This window comes from Vigna radiata, chromosome 5, assembly GCF_000741045.1.
Source record: "Vigna radiata var. radiata cultivar VC1973A chromosome 5, Vradiata_ver6, whole genome shotgun sequence".
Lineage (NCBI taxonomy): Eukaryota > Viridiplantae > Streptophyta > Magnoliopsida > Fabales > Fabaceae > Vigna > Vigna radiata.
Genome location: NC_028355.1, coordinates 859,854 through 878,914, shown reverse-complemented (window position 1 = coordinate 878,914; position 19,061 = coordinate 859,854). Strand labels below are relative to the sequence as shown.

The 19,061-nt window shown below is 27.7% G+C and overlaps 2 protein-coding genes across 2 annotated transcripts; both read left to right on the top strand.

Moving 5' to 3' along the window:
- Positions 1 to 310: 310 nt before the first annotated feature.
- LOC106760033 (exopolygalacturonase-like) lies at positions 311 to 2,156 on the top strand. Its single transcript, XM_014643471.1, has 5 exons — positions 311 to 517; positions 598 to 921; positions 1,120 to 1,409; positions 1,594 to 1,813; positions 1,938 to 2,156. The coding sequence occupies exons 1-5, from the start codon at positions 311 to 313 to the stop codon at positions 2,154 to 2,156; spliced, it is 1,260 nt and encodes a 419-aa protein (XP_014498957.1).
- Positions 2,157 to 10,458: 8,302 nt separating this feature from the next.
- LOC106760197 (ethylene-responsive transcription factor RAP2-3) lies at positions 10,459 to 12,619 on the top strand. Its single transcript, XM_014643660.2, has 2 exons — positions 10,459 to 10,716; positions 11,557 to 12,619. The coding sequence occupies exons 1-2, from the start codon at positions 10,542 to 10,544 to the stop codon at positions 12,075 to 12,077; spliced, it is 696 nt and encodes a 231-aa protein (XP_014499146.1). The 5' UTR covers positions 10,459 to 10,541; the 3' UTR covers positions 12,078 to 12,619.
- The last annotated feature ends 6,442 nt before the right edge of the window (positions 12,620 to 19,061 follow it).

Below are 19,061 nucleotides of genomic sequence, written 5' to 3'. Positions count from 1 at the left end.
ATCAGAGCCAGAATTTAGGAGGTAAAACGAAAGAAGAGAATCACGAATTTTATCTTAACCAAACTTAACCACAAAACCTAACATTCTCCGCTCGTATAGATGCTGCTAAATATTACAAACCAGTAATAACCATTTCTTTCAACCAAAATCGAAGAAACTCAGCTAAATAAAAAGATCATTTTCTTCATTTTCTTCACATCATTTTTCTCCTATCCAGCCTCTCCGGAGGCCTTTATCAAAAAAATTGAAAAAAAAAAGAAAATTGAAAAACTTAAAATTATACGTAGAGAAAACTTAATTAGGTACAATAATGGGCATGAAAGAGAGAGTAGGTGTTCTTATTCTGTACGTTGCACTGGTTTATCATGTGGGTGCTGCCAAGAAAGTAATGCCAGTTGCTGGTCCTGATATCTACAAGAATAAAAACTTAGATCAGGATATACTTCTTCCAGGGGAAAAGATAAACAATGTCATAAGCTTTGGGGCCAAAGCTGATGGCAAGTTTGACTGCACTCAGGTATATATATATCTTTTTTTCAATCATGATTATTACTGCAACACGAAATTCCTTGTTTTGAATCATGATTACAAGTGCAGGCTTTCATGGATGCATGGCGAGCAACTTGCCACTCCAAAGTTCAAGCCAGGCTTCTGGTTCCAGAGGGAACATTTGTGCTTTCTTCCATGTTTTTCGCAGGTCCATGTTCTACTCCAGAGCCCGTAACGATCCAAGTTGTAGGCACCATTGCTGCTACAACAGATCTCAGTGAATATGAGAATAACGAATGGCTTTTTTTTGAGGACATGGATGGTATAAAAATCATCGGTGGTGGTACTTTTGATGGTGTCGGTAAGGAATCATGGAAAACGGCTACCGACTGTAAAGCAGACCCCAGCGCAACCTGCATCAGAAACCCTTCTGTAAGTCAGTATTTCATAAACCCTAAACCACTGAATAATGAAATCTACCTGTTTAATTCTATCATCTAAACATGATTTTAGTCTCATTGGAGCTTAAAATCAGATGCAATAATAAGTTTTTTCGTAAAATGTTGGGTTTGATCTCTACAGATCCTTAGAGTTTAGCAGTAAGTGAGTTTTGTATATTTGGATGTGCAGAGTATATATTTCCACAGAATTAAGAATGGAATTATACAGAACGTTACATCCACAAACCCCAAAGGCTTTCACATATTTGTGACTAATTGTGCTAACATCAGACTCCGACGACTAAACCTCAGTGCACCAGAAGAAAGCCCTAACACCGATGGAATTCATATTAGCCAGTCAATCGATGTTGAAGTAGCCAGAAATACCATTGAAACTGGAGATGATTGTATTGCCATGTTACACGGATCCCACCAAGTTTCCATCGACAATGTGAGTTGTGGTCCTGGACATGGTATAAGGTAAAAATCAATTCACCACTGATGTAAGTAATGTCGAAAAAACATTTCCTTAATTCGCCAAGGATAAGTAAACAGTAACATTTTGCTAGATTTGTAATAAGGGTGTTTGTATATCATGTAGATAATATTTGAATTTGCTGTTTAACTTTTCTTTCTGTTTCATGGTGTTGAATGTGCATGGCAGTATTGGTAGTCTTGGAAAGGTCGAGGAAGAGCTAGAAGTGAAAGACATTCAAGTGAAGAACGTGTCGATGGTTGGTACAGAAAATGGCGTGAGAATCAAGACATGGCCAGATCGATATGCTGTCAATGCATCAAACATCACCTTCAGTGACATCAGCATGCAAAATGTTAAAAACCCTATCGTCATTGACCAAGAATATCAGTGCTCTTCAAAATGCAAGGTTAGTTTATTTGTTTATGTCATTCTCTGTGTGTTATTATAAATTGATTCTCACCTATGATAAACAAGCCTTTCCATTAGGAACACGTTAACATGTATATGAACATTCATTTATTTCCATGCAGGCTTCACTTGTAAAGATAAAAGATGTTGTTTTTTCTAATATAAAGGGAACCACTACTTCACCAATTGCAGTGGATTTAAGGTGTAGCAGCAAGTTCCCTTGTGAAAGTATTAAACTTGAGAACATAGGCCTGTCGCTTAATTCCAAGCCGACCGGATCTAGATGTGCAAACATTAAACCAATTTACAAGGGCTTGCAAAATCCACCAGGTTGTCTATAACTGCCTCATCTTAAACTGCATGTTTTTGACAGTTATTAGACCAAATTGGAGAACATGCGACACATGTAAGGAGTGGGGAAAAGGTTTACAAGGATGCTTTTGAATCCCAGTTAAGTTTTCTCTGTATAAAGAAAATCAGAAATTGTATATAAAGTACTTAAGAACTTTCTTACCTGTAAAGAGAATGTCACTGTAGACAACAGACTTATCTTGTGAACAAACTTGATTCATTTATGTTAGGACAATTATTTTTTAACAATTTTTTTTTAATAATTTTTTGACAATAGGATGCATGTCACAATTTTATTGATTCGTTTGAATTTATTTTAAAAAAATATTTGAAACGGACCAATCACAAACTGCCATGTATGCATTGTAAAAAAATTGTCAAAAAAAGAGTTATAAAAGAGACTTTTTCCTTTATATTATTATTTTATTCATACAATCAATCATATATTGTATATACACATATTCCTGACCATATATAAAAAAAAAAAAAAAAAAAAAAAAAAAACTAAAATCGATTAATACATTGATTATCAACAAATGTTATATATTAACTATCCACAACGGTTACATTAACTTCTTACAACAGTTAATACATTTCAGATATATTAACTATCCACAACGGTTACATTAACTTCTTACAACAATTAATATATTTAAGTTTATTCTAAACGCAATTCTAATGGTATTTTCACTGCCTCAAGAATTCAGCAGATCTTGCAGAGAGATCTTTTTTCAAAGTGTTACCAGGAATTCATGTATATATTAACTGTCTGAGAGGTGTGAATTTCAAAGTATATGTAATTTTTGGTTAGTGATTTTACTACTGATTAAGTGTCAGAAGGTGAACACTTCATAATATCACTGCTTTTTAACAATTGTAATTACGAATTAGAACCGTAAAAATGAGTTAACCCTAATCCAGCTTATTAGGTTCAAACTAAGTTAAGTTAAAAATAATTTTGCAAATTTTAATATAAGTTAGAAAGTGAACATCACTCTTTAAGAATTCGGTTTATTCATATTGAATTCGTGAAAAGTTTAGACATAAAAAAATCAATTTTTTTGAAATTATTTACATTTTATTTAGTATATTTAGATTCTATTTAGTATTTTGAAATAATTTGATCTAATTAACATTGATATTTTAATTTGATCAAATTAACATTGATATTTTCTATTTTTAGTATTTATATTTATTTAAATTAATATGATCAATTTTATTTTATTTTATTATTTATATAAGTTATCAACAAAAAAACTGATAATAATATATAGTATAATAACATATATATCTTTGATGTCTACTTAAGTTAGTATAAATTTTATTATTATAAATTTGTGTATTGTCATGAAACCGAATAGAAATTATAAATTATTTTTAATTTAAAAACTCAATTTTAAAGATGAAAAATATCCTTTTTTACAATTTTCATATCTCACATTTTTTTTAACGTAAATCTCTCTATATTTATCTCTCTCATCATATTCTTTTTTTTGTGATCAACTTTCATCCATTGCAATAAATTTTAGTTTTGTTTTTGTTGAAGAGGAAAATGTTGTATATGACAATTTTTTAAAATATTAGTATAAATTAAATTAATATTAAAAATAAATTTTATTAACCAAAGTTAAATTAAAATAAATTTTAAAATAACATTGACGTAGTCAACATTACATATAATCGGTCTTAAAAAATATTAATGAATTACCGTTACTAGCTTTAGAGTTCGATATGCAAATTCGACATTATGTTTTTGCCTGTTATAGTTAATTTTTAACTGAAACTAAAAGTGTATTTTTTTTTCATAATAATATTAAGATGAAAAATACAATTTCGATAACATAAATAAGTTTAAAAAAATAAAATTTATATATAGCCATTTTAAAAATTATTCTAGACGTAATATGTTTGTAAATAAATGTGACTTGATTTTCATTTTATAAATTTTTTTAACCATTTTAAAATTTATAATTTAAAATTATTTTTTATTATTATAAAAAGTTGCGGTTTTGATTAAGTTCCTCTCTTTTTTTTACGGTTTTAATAACATATAAATACAAAATAAGATTATTTAAGCCTGTTTACCTTAAAATATGTATAATATATTTATTTAAGATTTTTTTAACGTATTCTATATTGATATTATACAATGTAGTTTTTAAAATACTATTTAAAAGGGATAAATATTTTTTTTGTATTTTCATAATTAGCTGATAAGGAATTTAGAATCTCTAAAAATATAATTATTGATTGGAAACATTAATAAATATTACGTAAATTTAATTTCAAAAGTAAGGTCAATATTTTTCAATTAAATGGATTGTTGAGTTGTTAGATATGTTATAGATTAATCAGTTAGTTTACGTTTTTCTCTTTTTTTTTTTCCGGTTTTGTGGAAATCCGATTTAAGTTAGAGATTTTCTTTTAAATTGTATGGAAGAATATTCACAATAAACAATCACAGTTTTTTTTTTCTGCTTTGTTTCAATCTTTCTGTACTAAAAGTCATTGATGTCTCTACTACTTCCACAAGACTCATGTCATATATGATATGGTATCATAATAGGTTTATTGTCTCTAGCTCTATTATTTCTCACAGTTTAATTCTTGGTATAATGGATAAAATGAATTGATAGTTAAATTTCTCTAACTCTTTCTACCTACACCTAAAACAATTCAAGTCTTACTTTTATCTATCAGATTTTAAATGAAAATAATTATTTTTCTTGGAGCAAAAACATAAATAAGATCAAGTTTATAAATAGATGTATCAAAAAATATCAAAGAAACAACCCCTTGTTTCGTGCTGGGAAAAAATCCAACATGATAGTTCTATCTTGGATTACTAAAACTGTTTTTTCACATATTGCGTAAAATGTTATCTACGTAGAAAACGACAAAGATTTGTGCGATGTATTAAAAGAAAGGTTCTTCAAATAAGATTACTTCAAGTTTTAATATTTACTTCAAGAGACATTCACTCAATTACACAAAGTGAAAGGAATGTAACTCAATTTTTTTACTGACTTGAAAATTCTTTAGGAAGAATTGGATTCTCTCAAACCTATACTATGTTGTACTTATAGTTGTGACCTATTTAAGATTTCTCTCAAATACAGAGAAATAAAACACATTGTTTGTTTTCTAAAAAGCTTGAATGACACCTATAATACTATGAGAACATAAGTTGTCCACATCACCAATCAAAATACAAAAAGAAATATGTTGGCCAACACTGTTAATAAATAGAACCATTGGAAGCCAAAACAAAGCTAGAAGTCTTAAGGAGGTGGTATTATCTCACGTGGTCAAGGAAGAAGAAGGGGGAAGAGATCCTTATTATAGGAAACAATGCTCCTACCACCACTGAATGTTACTCCAAACATGGTTACCCACCACGGTATAAGAAGAATGACATCCACAACAATCAAGACAAAGTAGGAGATAGTGATTGAAGCTTTGCTAATGTTTGCAGAGATGATTTTGCCTCCCCAGATACCTAAACCATCCAACAAGCTAACATTATCAGTTCTCTCACTTACTTCGCTCTAGAATAGATACAAAAGTTGTTAACGAGATGATAGAAAAAACTGACAATGTTTTTAATTTACATAGTGTCAAGTGCAAAGAAACACACTAGGAGACAAATAAAGTATTTTTTTCTGGATTGTAGACATAGTAGTCATTGACCATGTGACCCATGAGAAAAAATATGTTGTTCCATTCTATAAAATCAAAATTATATCTCTATAGAAATAACAAATTTTATACCAAGGGTTATTTTTGCGTTACCAGGGGTTTTAATCCCTGGTAAATACATTTTCTGGGATTGGCAAAACCATTAGGAAAACCACCAGTCACATAGATGTTGCGGGATTTTGCGGAGGTTTTTCAAAAACCACCGCTATTTGTTGGACTTTCTTATAAAACCATCAATATTTGTTGGGGTTCTTCAAAATCGACGGTTTTGAGAAACCTAATTGTGAAAGTTTCTCAAAACCGTCGAGAACTACTGAGTTGACGTAGTTAGAGTTTTCAAAATCACTGATAATGAAAATAATGTAATTTTTTTAATTCAAATAATTTTATTATCATAAAATATGCTTAATAATAAACCAGAAAGAATAATATGAAACTAAAATTAAATATTATTATAAATAACAAATTCAATCCTAAAAATTAACAACAAAAATATTCATAATAATATTCTCTTTCATTCTCTTACATACAAATTTAAATAACAACATACAAGTTTAATGAAGGATATTTGATGAAGGGTGGTTCTTTCTTGGTGATTTTGTTTGAATTTTTGATTGCACGTGTTGGGTTTCTTCAATGTCACTAACTATTTTTTTAAAATAAAAATTCCACGCAATTGAATCATTTTAAATGACCTACTAATATCCGATCCATGTCATCACAATTAAACGGCGTCAGGGAAAGGTTAACGGATAGGGCTTTATTGCTTCAAATTAACAAATATTTAGATTCTAATTGGGACAAAAAAAATATGAGGACCCACTTGAGAATTTGGCACAAATATAAGGACCAAAAGATATATTTAACCAATAAAAATGGAATATACTTATTACTGAGTTGAACAATAATGTAATTAAGAAGCATGAGTTATGTACAACCCTAGTGTTTAATTATCTAAATGTATCTTGCGATGCAAACAAGGTTCTACATCGAGTAAAAGAAAGATTGGTCATGAATTTATATATATATATATATATATATATATATATATATATATATATATANATATATATATATATATATATATATATATATAGATACCTTTAATGATGAGAGATCTTTTGAAATGGTATCAAAATTAAATCCGTGAAAGCTTGATCCAAAACGGACAATATATTATAAGTATAGAGATGATTTTTTATTTTTCTTCCTGCCTTAGAAGAAGTAACCATTCTTTTTTCTTCCTAGGTTTTGTGGAAACCTTATTTAAGTTAAGGATTTCCTTTTTTTTTTTTTTACTTGTGGAGAAGAACATTCAATAATCAATTACAATTTTTTGTTCCTCGTATGAGTTTTTTAGATTTTTTTTTTCTTAAATCTTTTTATATTGGAAATCATGGATGTCCTTGTTGCTCCCACAAGTCTCATATGTCATACATGATAAACATATAGCCATTTTTATATGTACTAACACGTAACATTGTCGAAAGACGTAACATTGTCGAAAGGATGTTACGAACATTGATAATTTTATCATAAACAAATTTACACAGTGCATATAAAAATTATTAAAAAAATTAGAAACAACAAAAAGTTATTTAACTTTATTGAAAATCATCACTCAACTTTTTACTAAATTCGTGCATTTAACGGGTATAACAACAGTATAAGAAACGAAATTTTAACGTTTTAAAATTCCAAAAGCAAACAAATGTTTTCATAAAAACTAAATTTTGCTGTATTTGACATGAAAAATGATTTTTTGACACACCTAAATTTTTTACATTCATTTGACATTATCTTTACTTTCTACTCTCTTCTTTCTTGAAAAATTACAAAACTTTACATTTTTTTGACTATTTTACCTTTGTTTTATGTGTTAAATGAGTATAAAAGTGTGTCATAGTATTATTATTCGACATGAAAAATGATTTTTTGATACATCTAAATTTTTTACATTCATTTGATATAGCATAAAAGATTAATTTAAATTCAAATTTATTTGATACAATGTGTTTGTTTTATGAAAAAAAAAATTAATAATTCTTTTTTAATAATAAATATGTATTAATTTATGATTTACTCGTTTCAAATATTTTTTTTAAAATAAATTTAGACATATAAATAAAATAGTAAGTTTTGTTATCAAAATATTGTTAAAAGGATAAAGATACTTAGACAACATTTTTTGACAACATTTGAACATCATCATTTGTGTCATTGTGTGATTGGTTCATGATGGTATCATTGTGTCATTTGGACCAATCACACAATGATACATATGATTGATGTTCAAATGTTGTCAAAAAATGTTGTCTATGTATCATTATCCTTGTTAAAAACAATAATTTTGTTTTAGTTGAGAGAAAACCAGCTGAAGTCGAAGATTTCTGTAAGCAGTTTTGACTACTTGGGCCCACCCTACTTCTGCATAGGGTACACCATTTTCAATCATTCTGATCGCTGCAGACACCACATTCCAATCAACAAAATCGCATCTACATAAAGTCAAATTCAAATTTCATATATGTATTATTTTTAATTGTTTTAGACTTTCATTTTTAATTCCTGCTTGGAAGCTTACTTTTAGAAAAATAAAGTTTGTAATTAGATTTCTCAAAAAAAAAAAAATCTAAAGCATTTCAGATTTTTAATATATATTTTATTGATAAAAATAATTAAAAAATAAATTTTAAGTTTAATTAAATTTTACAAAATTAATTTATAAAATAAAATTTATATTTACTTATATATTTTAAATTTACTTTATTTTTAATAGACATAAGATAATAAATCCGGTTAAGATAGTTTTACAATAATTTTAATATTATATTAAAAATGAATTAATCGTTATATCTAAATATTAAAAAAATGATATGATGGTTTTTTATTGTGAATAGTGAGTGAGGTTGGAATGACGACATGATATATAGAATCCCAAAGTTGTCTCACTACACTGAGATCCTAAGCAGGACCACTGTTTCATTTTCATTTTCCTTTTCATTTTCATTATTTCATTTTCATTTTCCTTTTCATTTTCCAACTTTATAAGAAAAAGGTGATCCTACCCCATTTATATTTGCCATGCCAATGCATTCTCCAACAATTAATAGTGCCTGAGAAATAAATATCTTAAACTTTAACAACTTGCAAACAAGAAACAAAAAATAAATAAATAAAAAATACAAACCTTCGATATAAAATAAATAGTAGTATACGATTATGATATACTAAAAATCAACTCAATGTAATCTTATAAAGCTAAGCAGGGGACCTCATATTTTCTTTGGCGGTTGAAAATATATATGTATTTTTTTTTTCATTTTCTGAAGCATTTTCGTTAATTTATTTATTTATCTGTTCTTCACATAATTATCTTAAGGTGTTCATCTAAATCGTTTAGGACAGTTTGATAAGTCTCATCTCAAAGTCCTTCGCTTTGTTTGCGTATGCATGCCATGTCAAAGACTCTGCAACTCCTTTGTTTTCTTCTGCAATTTTTCTTTTTTTTTTTTATTTTTTTTTATCTTCTTTTTATTACAATTTTACAACCTGTAATTATCTCTATGCTTACGTTATTTTTCATGTTTGGGATGATCGTCTACTTACTGTACGTTATATACGTACATTTTTACATGTACCTACCTTTTTTATACGTATTCCTACTCTTACTACACTATATTTTCGTTTTCTTGCCATTAAATATTCCCACTCTTCAACTGATATTATCTTTCTATTTTTTATGCATATGGAAAACATACAAGAAACACTCTAAAAAAGGAAATGAATGAAAATGCTATATATTTTGAATTATCATTATTTATTACTCTTTAAATGAAAACTAGAAAAGAAGAAGAGCTAATACACTGTAGATAATAAATCTGGAATATCATCATACTATTTATTTTAAAATATATTTTAGAATTCTTATTTTACTTTTAAATTAAATTTTATAGTTAGTTTAGTTTACTATTCCGGTATAATATTAAAATCACATACTCTTAATTATCTCAGATATATTCTTCAAGTTTAACCCAACCAAGTTATAATTTCACCAGTTTTAATTAAACTTTATTCTTATACATATATATTTGTAATTATTATTATTATTATTATTTTTGTTCTGATCTACTGTCACGTGCAGTGATTTCCCTTTCAAGTTATCCCTAGGATGAAAGCAGCAGTGAAAGTTAAAAGCTGTTTTAACCTAGAAAAAAAGTTTCACAGCGGTTGGTAAGTGATTGGCTTATAGCAGTAACGTTGCATCGATGGCTTCAAGCGTTATTATTGCTCATTTCGAGGGTGACACATGAAACCAACGTAACTCCAAAACGCACTGGTCCCACCAAAAGCCCGTTTCATCTCTCTCTGCCGTTAAATCATGGCGACGAGCGTTAAATACGTCTCTGCCCAAACAAACAAGGCGCAGCACCGTCTCCATCAAACCAACCATATTCCGCCACGTCACCACCCCTCAGTCTCCACCGTCTGATCACCACACACCATTCTATGATTCTGGTCTCAGGTGGGACCCACTGGACACGCCAGAATCAACTCAACCCAAGCTCTCTATATAAATTGACACATCCATCGTCTTCTTCTCTCTCACTTGCTCGTTTGATGTTCGTCACGAGACTCACAGTGCCAGTAGTTCTTATTCTCCGAAGAAGAAGAAGATGTGTGGAGGTGCAATTATTTCCGACTTCATTGGTGTCAAGCGTGACCGTAACGTCGCCGCGGAGCAACTGTGGTCCGAGCTAGACCCTTTCTCTGACCTCCTCGGCTTCGACGCCACCACCATCACCACTTCCAAACGCCAACCACCCTTCCCCGTAATTTCAGACAAAAAGGGTTAGTTCTTACCTAATCTAAATCAAGTTCAATTTTTTACACCTACGTACCTACCACTGCCTGTTTATCTTTTTATTCTTGTTCTAGGTTGTTCCATGTGCCTATTCTATTTCCCCCATGTTCCAACTTTCCTGTCTGAATTTTTGTTACCCAGTCAATTAACTTGTTCGCTACTGTTTTCAGTGGACATAAATCAAAATAAATCTAAGCTTTTAACTTTCTTTTTTATTTATTTAATCCAAAAATGATGTATATTATTTTTCTTTTCTGTATTTTCTGTATCAACCACAAACGTATGAGCTTTTTATAGTTTCTAATGTAAAGATTCTGCCTTGAGTTACTAATTTTGTTAATATCTTTGGATAATACAGCATGCAATCGAAAAATAAGATATCTTTGTGTAGTGTCTATTTTTTTTTTTATTTCGCAAAAAAAAAAAAAAGGAATCTGCTTGACGTTGAGTTGCTACTGATGATTTTATTTTCTGAACGTATGATGAAAAGTAAGTTGAAGTTATCCATTGGGTGGCCTGAAAAGAGTTTTTTTTTTTACCTTTGGGGTTTGGTTTGTGGTGGTAGATAAAGAAGTGGTGTGTGTTGAAGAAGTTAGAGAGAAAATGGAGTAAAGTTGAAGCTTTTCCACGAATTTACATTAAAAAATAAGAAGACGCAAGCGTTTCTTTTGTTCAGTTGAATGGTAATGGTAAAAAGAAAAAAGCTTGAGTTTTTAAAAAGCAAACTTTATGACAGAAGACTAAAACAAAAACAGCCATTAACGGAAGAAGTTTGTATGGTGGGAAGTGTGGCAAGGATTAACGCATTGTTTGTCTGTACGTGGCAGTGGAATCATGTGCCAAGAAGAAGAAAAGCGTGGATGCAGGGAAGAAGACTGAGCGTGCTCGGAAGAACGTGTACAGAGGAATCAGGCAAAGGCCATGGGGGAAATGGGCTGCAGAAATAAGGGACCCACACAAGGGTGTCCGCGTTTGGCTCGGCACCTTCCCCACCGCCGAGGAAGCCGCCAGAGCCTACGACGACGCCGCCAAACGCATCCGTGGTGACAAGGCCAAACTCAACTTCCCCGACGACACTCCACCACCCTCCAAGAAGCGCTGCCTCAGCCCCGACCTCCCTCAACAGAGCAGCTCCTCTTCCACCGCACCACCGCCTTCCGCCGACTCCTACAGCGGAAACAGCAGCGGAGGAGAGGAACTCGACCTCAAACAACTTGAACTCTTTCTTGGCTTAGAGAATGAGCAGCCTCTGCCCAACAATGGTGTGGAGTGGGAGAACGGTTACATGATGGATGACTTGTGGATGTTCGACGACGTCGTCGTGGCCAACCGTAATCTAGTTTATTAGATGAGAATAATTAATAACATGTTTAGATAAAAATGTTTTCCTTAAAAACTTGTATTATTAGAAGAAATAATAAAAATAAAATAAACTGAGTTTTTTCTTACAAATTAAAATCGGCTTATGTGAGTTTTATTGTCCATCTTTTTAAAATTAAAATACATAAGTTGGTTTTAATTTGTGATTAAATCTCGATTTATTTTATTGTTTTCTTCTTGGGGTTTTTATAGGAAAGATTATCGAACATGTGGGGTGTTTTCTATATGTTGTATAAAACTATGTTGGTGTGTTTTGTTCCAGTTTATGTTGTGTTGTCCCTTCTTCTCGCTAGCTTTGGTAACTCCTGCCTTGGACGGTCGAATGTTTGAAAAATTAGGCCCACCGTATTAGCGGGAAGATTATCGTGTATTATGATTCTAAATAAAGGTAAGTTAGGGCGTAATTATGATTCTAAATATGTATTGTTGGTGTTGTAAATAATATTAATGGCATTATTATAAGGTGCCACTTTGTCGTTTTGTGCAAACCTAGTTTTTGATTCTGGTGCATGAATCTGATGTCTATTTTGTGGACCAAGTTCGATTGTCTTAACATGTATGTTTAGTTAATTATTTAAATAAAGCTACTTTGTTAATAATATGTGATTAAACTATTATGCCCACTCCGTTATTAGTACTCCTTCTATGATTATTTTTTGTTTTTTTATCTTTTAAGGTTGTTTGTGTAAGAATTAAAAAATACAATAGATTGTTCCATTCTAATAATTATTTTCAGAATTGAGATGGACAGAAAGGAAATATAGGGTGGGAGTAACTGTCGTACCTAGTTACTAAATGAATAATAATCTTGGAAATGGATAAGTTTGATTATGTACGTTGATTAATTAGTCACGTTAAATGAGGTTATAAAATTTTGTTGAGATACTTAGAATTAGGGAACAATAAGATGTCCATAAGTATTTTTTAAAAAATATATTTTATTTAAAATTTATATGCTCTAAGTAATTTTCACTTATATATATATATATATATATATATATATATATATATATATATATATTATTAATCTTACATCCATTAATAAAAGATAAGTTTATAAAAATTTAAAATTTTATTGTTGTTCAGACTAATCACCAATTTAAACATAAAAGTGTCTTTGATAAGTATTTTAAACGGTTTGAAATATTAATAATAATTTCACTATAAAACGTATAGATTTATCGTAACAAACATATAAAAGTAGTGTAAAAGTGTGTTTTTATAGAAATACTTAATTCTATACCCGAAAAACTATTTATTTAATTATTAGACTTGTAGAGAAAAATAAAAATGAATTAATGATAAAATTTAGTGAAAACATATACATAAAAATATTTTTTATCTTTCCTAAATTAAATATATAATTTTTTATTTATTTTCTTTAACCTTTATTTGTTTACCAAACACAATTGCTAGTCATTTAATTTAAAACATCTATTTACATTAAAAAAAAGAAAGTAAAATAGACATGCAATAAATACGAGTCTTGTTTGGAGTGCCACTTTTACTATTTCAATCATAATGTACTGAGATATTCTTAAAAAAAAATCTCTTTAACAACTCTTTTTTGACAACACATATATGGCAGTTTATGATTGGTCCGTTTTAAATATCTTTTTAAACATAAATTCAAATAGACCAATAAAATAATGACACGTGTCCTGTTATAAAAAAATTGTTAAAAAAGAATTGTCAAAATATCATTGTCCGATGTTTTATTGGTGAGATTCAAATATTCATCCAGCACCAGCAGGGTTTGATTTTTGTAATTAAAAAGAAATATTGCATTTGACAACAAATAATGTGAAATATTAAGAATTTTTGTGACACGTGCTTCCTTTATTTATTATATATGCATTAGCATATGTAAATGTTATTTTCCTCTATCCCATTAAGAATTAACTTATACCTATGAAATCACTTAAAAGTTATTCCAATTTGCTAAGTTTTGTCCCCATCTACATGGATAATATATTAATATATAACAATTTGAAATAAAAAATTAAGATTTTGGTTAAACATGATTGCAATATTGATAAAAAAACAAACATCAAACTTGTTAATATATAAATCACTATCTATCTATCTTCTGACTTTGGAAATTTAACTTTACATATATTGACTCTGTTTCTGTTCTTTTCAAATGCTTATTTATTTCACTTGTTGAAAGTTGATGGAATCAAAATAATTTGCTGCAATTTATACAGTTGAAAGTATTAAATTTATTTTTAAAAACAAACCTACAAATGTAATTTCCCTTTCACTTTAGCCATGTGTCCTTTGAAGTTATATATTCAAATAAATGCCTGTGTATATGTATCCCATTTATTATCATTTTCGCGTCTATATTTAAATAAAAAAATTTTAATCAAATGTGTTGCGTGTAATAATAAACACAAATATTATCATTTTCCTTCTCTTATATATCCTACATTTTATTTGTATCTTCAACTATCTTTTGTGATATTTTTTATACCAATTTGTATTATTGATTAGATAGACTTAGTGATGTCGTGTATATGTGTCATATTAATTTAGTTCATATGATTTTAGCTATTATACAAAAAAAATAACTAAATATATTATTTATTATATATTTTATCGAAATAATGTCATAATAAAGAAATAAATATAATCAAAACATTTTGAATAAGTACTCATCAATATTGTATATAAAATGTGGGAAGATAACTTGTTTTTTTAAATTTATTGAAATTCTCTTTGTGTGTGTGTGTATATATATATATATATATATATATATATATATATATATATATATATATATATTGTGTTTTTGAAATATCATTGAAGGTAAAATGGTAAAACAATTTATATGCATTAAATTGGATCACTCTTATTGTATATTTATTTAAATATCATATTTATTGACAACCAATTAAATATTAATTTCATTAAAAAAAGTTATATACATGGTCGTCGTGTGATAAATTAGTGAACTGCCAACTACTCTTATGTCATCGATGAAAGGTGTGTCTTGAATAAAAAAACATCTCAAGACTAAAACAGCCAAAAATTTGAAAAAAAAAATGAAATATTTTAGAAAAAAATTAGTACAATATGATTAATATCTTTTTCACAGCAATTATGATAAATACGTAAGAAATGTAATATTTTTATTTTATTTAAATATTGTCACTTCTCAATTTGTGAACATGATATTCATTAAATTACGTAATCCGGTTAAAATTTGGTTTTATTTTAAGTATAACAATAAATAAATAAATAAACTTCTTTGCTGACCAAATTGAAGATTGTTTTAATAATGTAAGAATATTTAAACCTTCCAGTGAAACGAAAAGCTACACAAAGTAACCAAAGAAAAAAAGATTATATATATATATATATATATATATATATATATATATATATATATATATATATATATATATATACTTCCTTTTTTGTTAGTCTGTAAACACTAAAGTGATTCATTTTTGTAATACACGATCTTTTTTAGGAAAAAAAAATCATGTTTGTATTGTATGGAAGACTTGAATAAATAGATGTTAATACGTATAAAAAATTTAACAATGAATTAAAAAAATTATATTCCTTCATTTTAAAATTTAAAAACTAAAATGTATTAAATTATAAAATCCGACTAATTTCAAATTTGAGCCCAATTTTAGAAATTACAAACATATTTAAAATTATGAAATTAGTTTGGGGAGAAAGAAAAGTAGAAAAAAATTACTAACACAAAACAATATAAGAAGTTATAAAATGGACTTGGTAATAAAGATAGAAAGGAAAATTGAAGATGTCTTGGGTTTAATTCCATTCATTAACACAAATCTAATATAATCTTAATAACTAACATTTATTGATAAAATAGAAAAAAAATAAACATATCAATTGAGGGGGGAAAGTATATTATTATTTTCATTATAAAATTATGTAAAAGTTTAGTATTTATAATTTTGTTTTAAAATAGTAGTTTTATTTCTGTTGGATACAGGAGATTGAGAAGTTTTCAGCAACTAACATGTTAAATAATATAATACAGAATTAATATTTAAATATTGTAAAAGAGATTAAGGAAAATGATTTTCTTTTTTTAATACAAACAGTCTTAATAAACGCATGCAAAAACTAGCTTAGTAATTAGAGCAATTATCTAACAATAAAAAGTTGACTAATTAATAGAAGAATCAGCTGTTATACCAATAAAAAAAGATAAATCATGTTTCCTAAACTGTCTCAGTTAACAAGTGAATCAATCAAACATGAACTACGCAACAATTTTCTCACAAATAATTAATGTATGAAATAAATTAAGAATGAGATATTCTAATAAAATTTATTGAAAAAACATAATTTATTGTGCTAATATGTATCTAAAATATTAAAGGAATTGGGAAATACGTCATAAATAAAAGAGAGTGATATGATATAGTTTGCTTCATAAAAAAATATATTGGTACATTAAATAATAATAATTATAGATTATAGATATTTGTGATCACATGTAAAAAAGGTTATTTAGAATATATTAAATAAGATTCTTATATAAGTTGCAAGTATTTTTTTTTTATCATCATAGAAATAGAACATCTATAAAGTCTATTATCTATGTATCAAACGTATGGTCCAACATAGATCAATACTTTATATATGGTTGAATGGTCTAACAAATACTTTTGTTTTGCTAAGTATGGTTGAAACTCACAATATTTATTGTATTAATTTTATCTTTATTAAATTACCTTTTTTTTTATGATATATATTTAATCATTTCATCTTTTCTTTCTCTCTTAATCTTTTATTTATTAGTATTTTTGTCAATCAAAACGTATAACCATCAATTTTAAATATTCAATTATATAAGCGTTTAGTTTTTTAAATAACTTATAAAATTTTCTTTTATTCTCTCCCTGGTTTTAGTTTTTTTTTTTTTTCATTTAAAAAACCTTTACCTGGTTACACATTTTTTCATTCTTCACATCAAGTTCAACATTGTATGTTCTCTTTCAACATTTACATAAAATGAGAAAAGGTATGAGATTTCGATTATTATCTTTTTTTTTAATTACGATTTTTATGCGATATTTTATTTGATATTTTAATTTAATATTTATAATGCATATCCTTTTAATCTTAATATCTTTGAGATAATATCATGTTTGATTTTTATGTTTTTATAGAAAAGTTAATATTTAAAATATTACAATTAAATATGTTTTAATATTTTATAGAAAAATATGTAATTAATATTTAAAACAATATATATAATTATGAGAACAAATGTAATAAGAAATTCAATATTCAATTATAATATTGAAAGAAATAAAGACACAAATAAATAAAAAAGGTAAACATAAAAACATAAATAAGTAAAACATTATATTTGAGAAAAGTCCAAGTCACATTCTCTTTCCTATCATCCTTAATTACAAAATAACACAAATTCCATTTTTTTGTGTTAAAATTTTTCAACATTCAAATTCAAAAAGATGATGTGGTTAATTAATGATGTAATATGGTAAGTTCTGCTCTGTTAATTAACTTTATGTTATTCTGTGAAATGGTGTGTAAGTTATTTTGGTTTAGCTTGATGTATTGATATTTTTAGAGAAAATCAAAATAAATATGTGAATAGTTTTTAAATTTTATATAGGTGTAGATTTTTATAATGAGTTTATAAAATTATTTATGTTTTTGAGCATAATAAAAACTTTTAGAGACTTTGATTAAGGAATAATTGTACTTTAGTTTGTTGCAATTTTTTAATTAACAAGAGTTTTTTTTTTTAAATCTTAAAAAAAACCTAGGTACTAACTTCACACGTAAATCAAAGCTAAGAGAAAAATTAATGTGTAAATAAGTTATTTAGTTTTAAAAAATTAATATTTTATCTTTATGTATTTATATAATTTTTTTTTATAAAAGTATAGTTTGTTTATGATTCAGGAAAAATAATTGTTATTATAAGTTTAGTATACTTTTTAATAAAAATTTATATGATCCGAAATCTCGTATCATTAAAATATCTTTCTATTTAGGGAACTTATATTTCGTACGATTAGATTTAGCAGTCATCTTCGCTGTGTTAAAAGTTACATCATTGTTTCTCCATTCCCAACCACCATTATCATCACCCAGAAAACCTTTGGACCATTACACAGTTGACAGTCAAAAGCACAGAAATTTCTATGCCCTCTTTGTTCTTTGACTGTGCATCACGTACGAATAATGTTTTTCGAAAGAATGGAAGAAAAAATGAAAGAAAAGAGAAGCAGCATGTCAAATAAGAACAAGAATAGTTTGAAAGAGAAACATGCAGACAATATAGTATTATAAAACTACGTAAGAGGAAACTTCACGAAATGTAACTGGAACAACATGTAAACTTTTTGAACATGCACATGTGCAACTGTTGTAAATCGATGCATATAATCTTCGAGTTGATGATGCATGACACATTCAAGACTCACAGATAGAATTCAATAATTTTTTAGTTGAAAAAAGAACAGAAAAATTAGAAGGTGCATGAACCAACATGAATGTCCTAACTTTTGACCTCCCAAGATCAGTGGGACCCCATACATAGTATAATCAGATATTTAACGTAGTTGTTCAAAGTGTCCTTTTCATATATGCAGTAGATTCCATTGTGTTTCAATGCTAAAAGCAAAAGGAAAGAAAACAAGACAAAAACTTGCATTGAATAATCGAAATTATAATTATGCTTTCACGTTTTGCGTTTTCAAAAAGGATTTATGGAATTATCCGTTCTGTAGATGTTTTGTTTAAGTATATATTAAGAACAAAATTTAGTTTTGGTAGTCAAGATATATAGAATATATGTTAAGATAGGATGAATTATTTTATTCCATTTTAATTAGTTGTTTAATGTACCCATAATATATGTAGTTTGCTTTATCTTATTATCTTTCTTGTCATGTTGGGTCAGTACAATATTCCCTGTAGA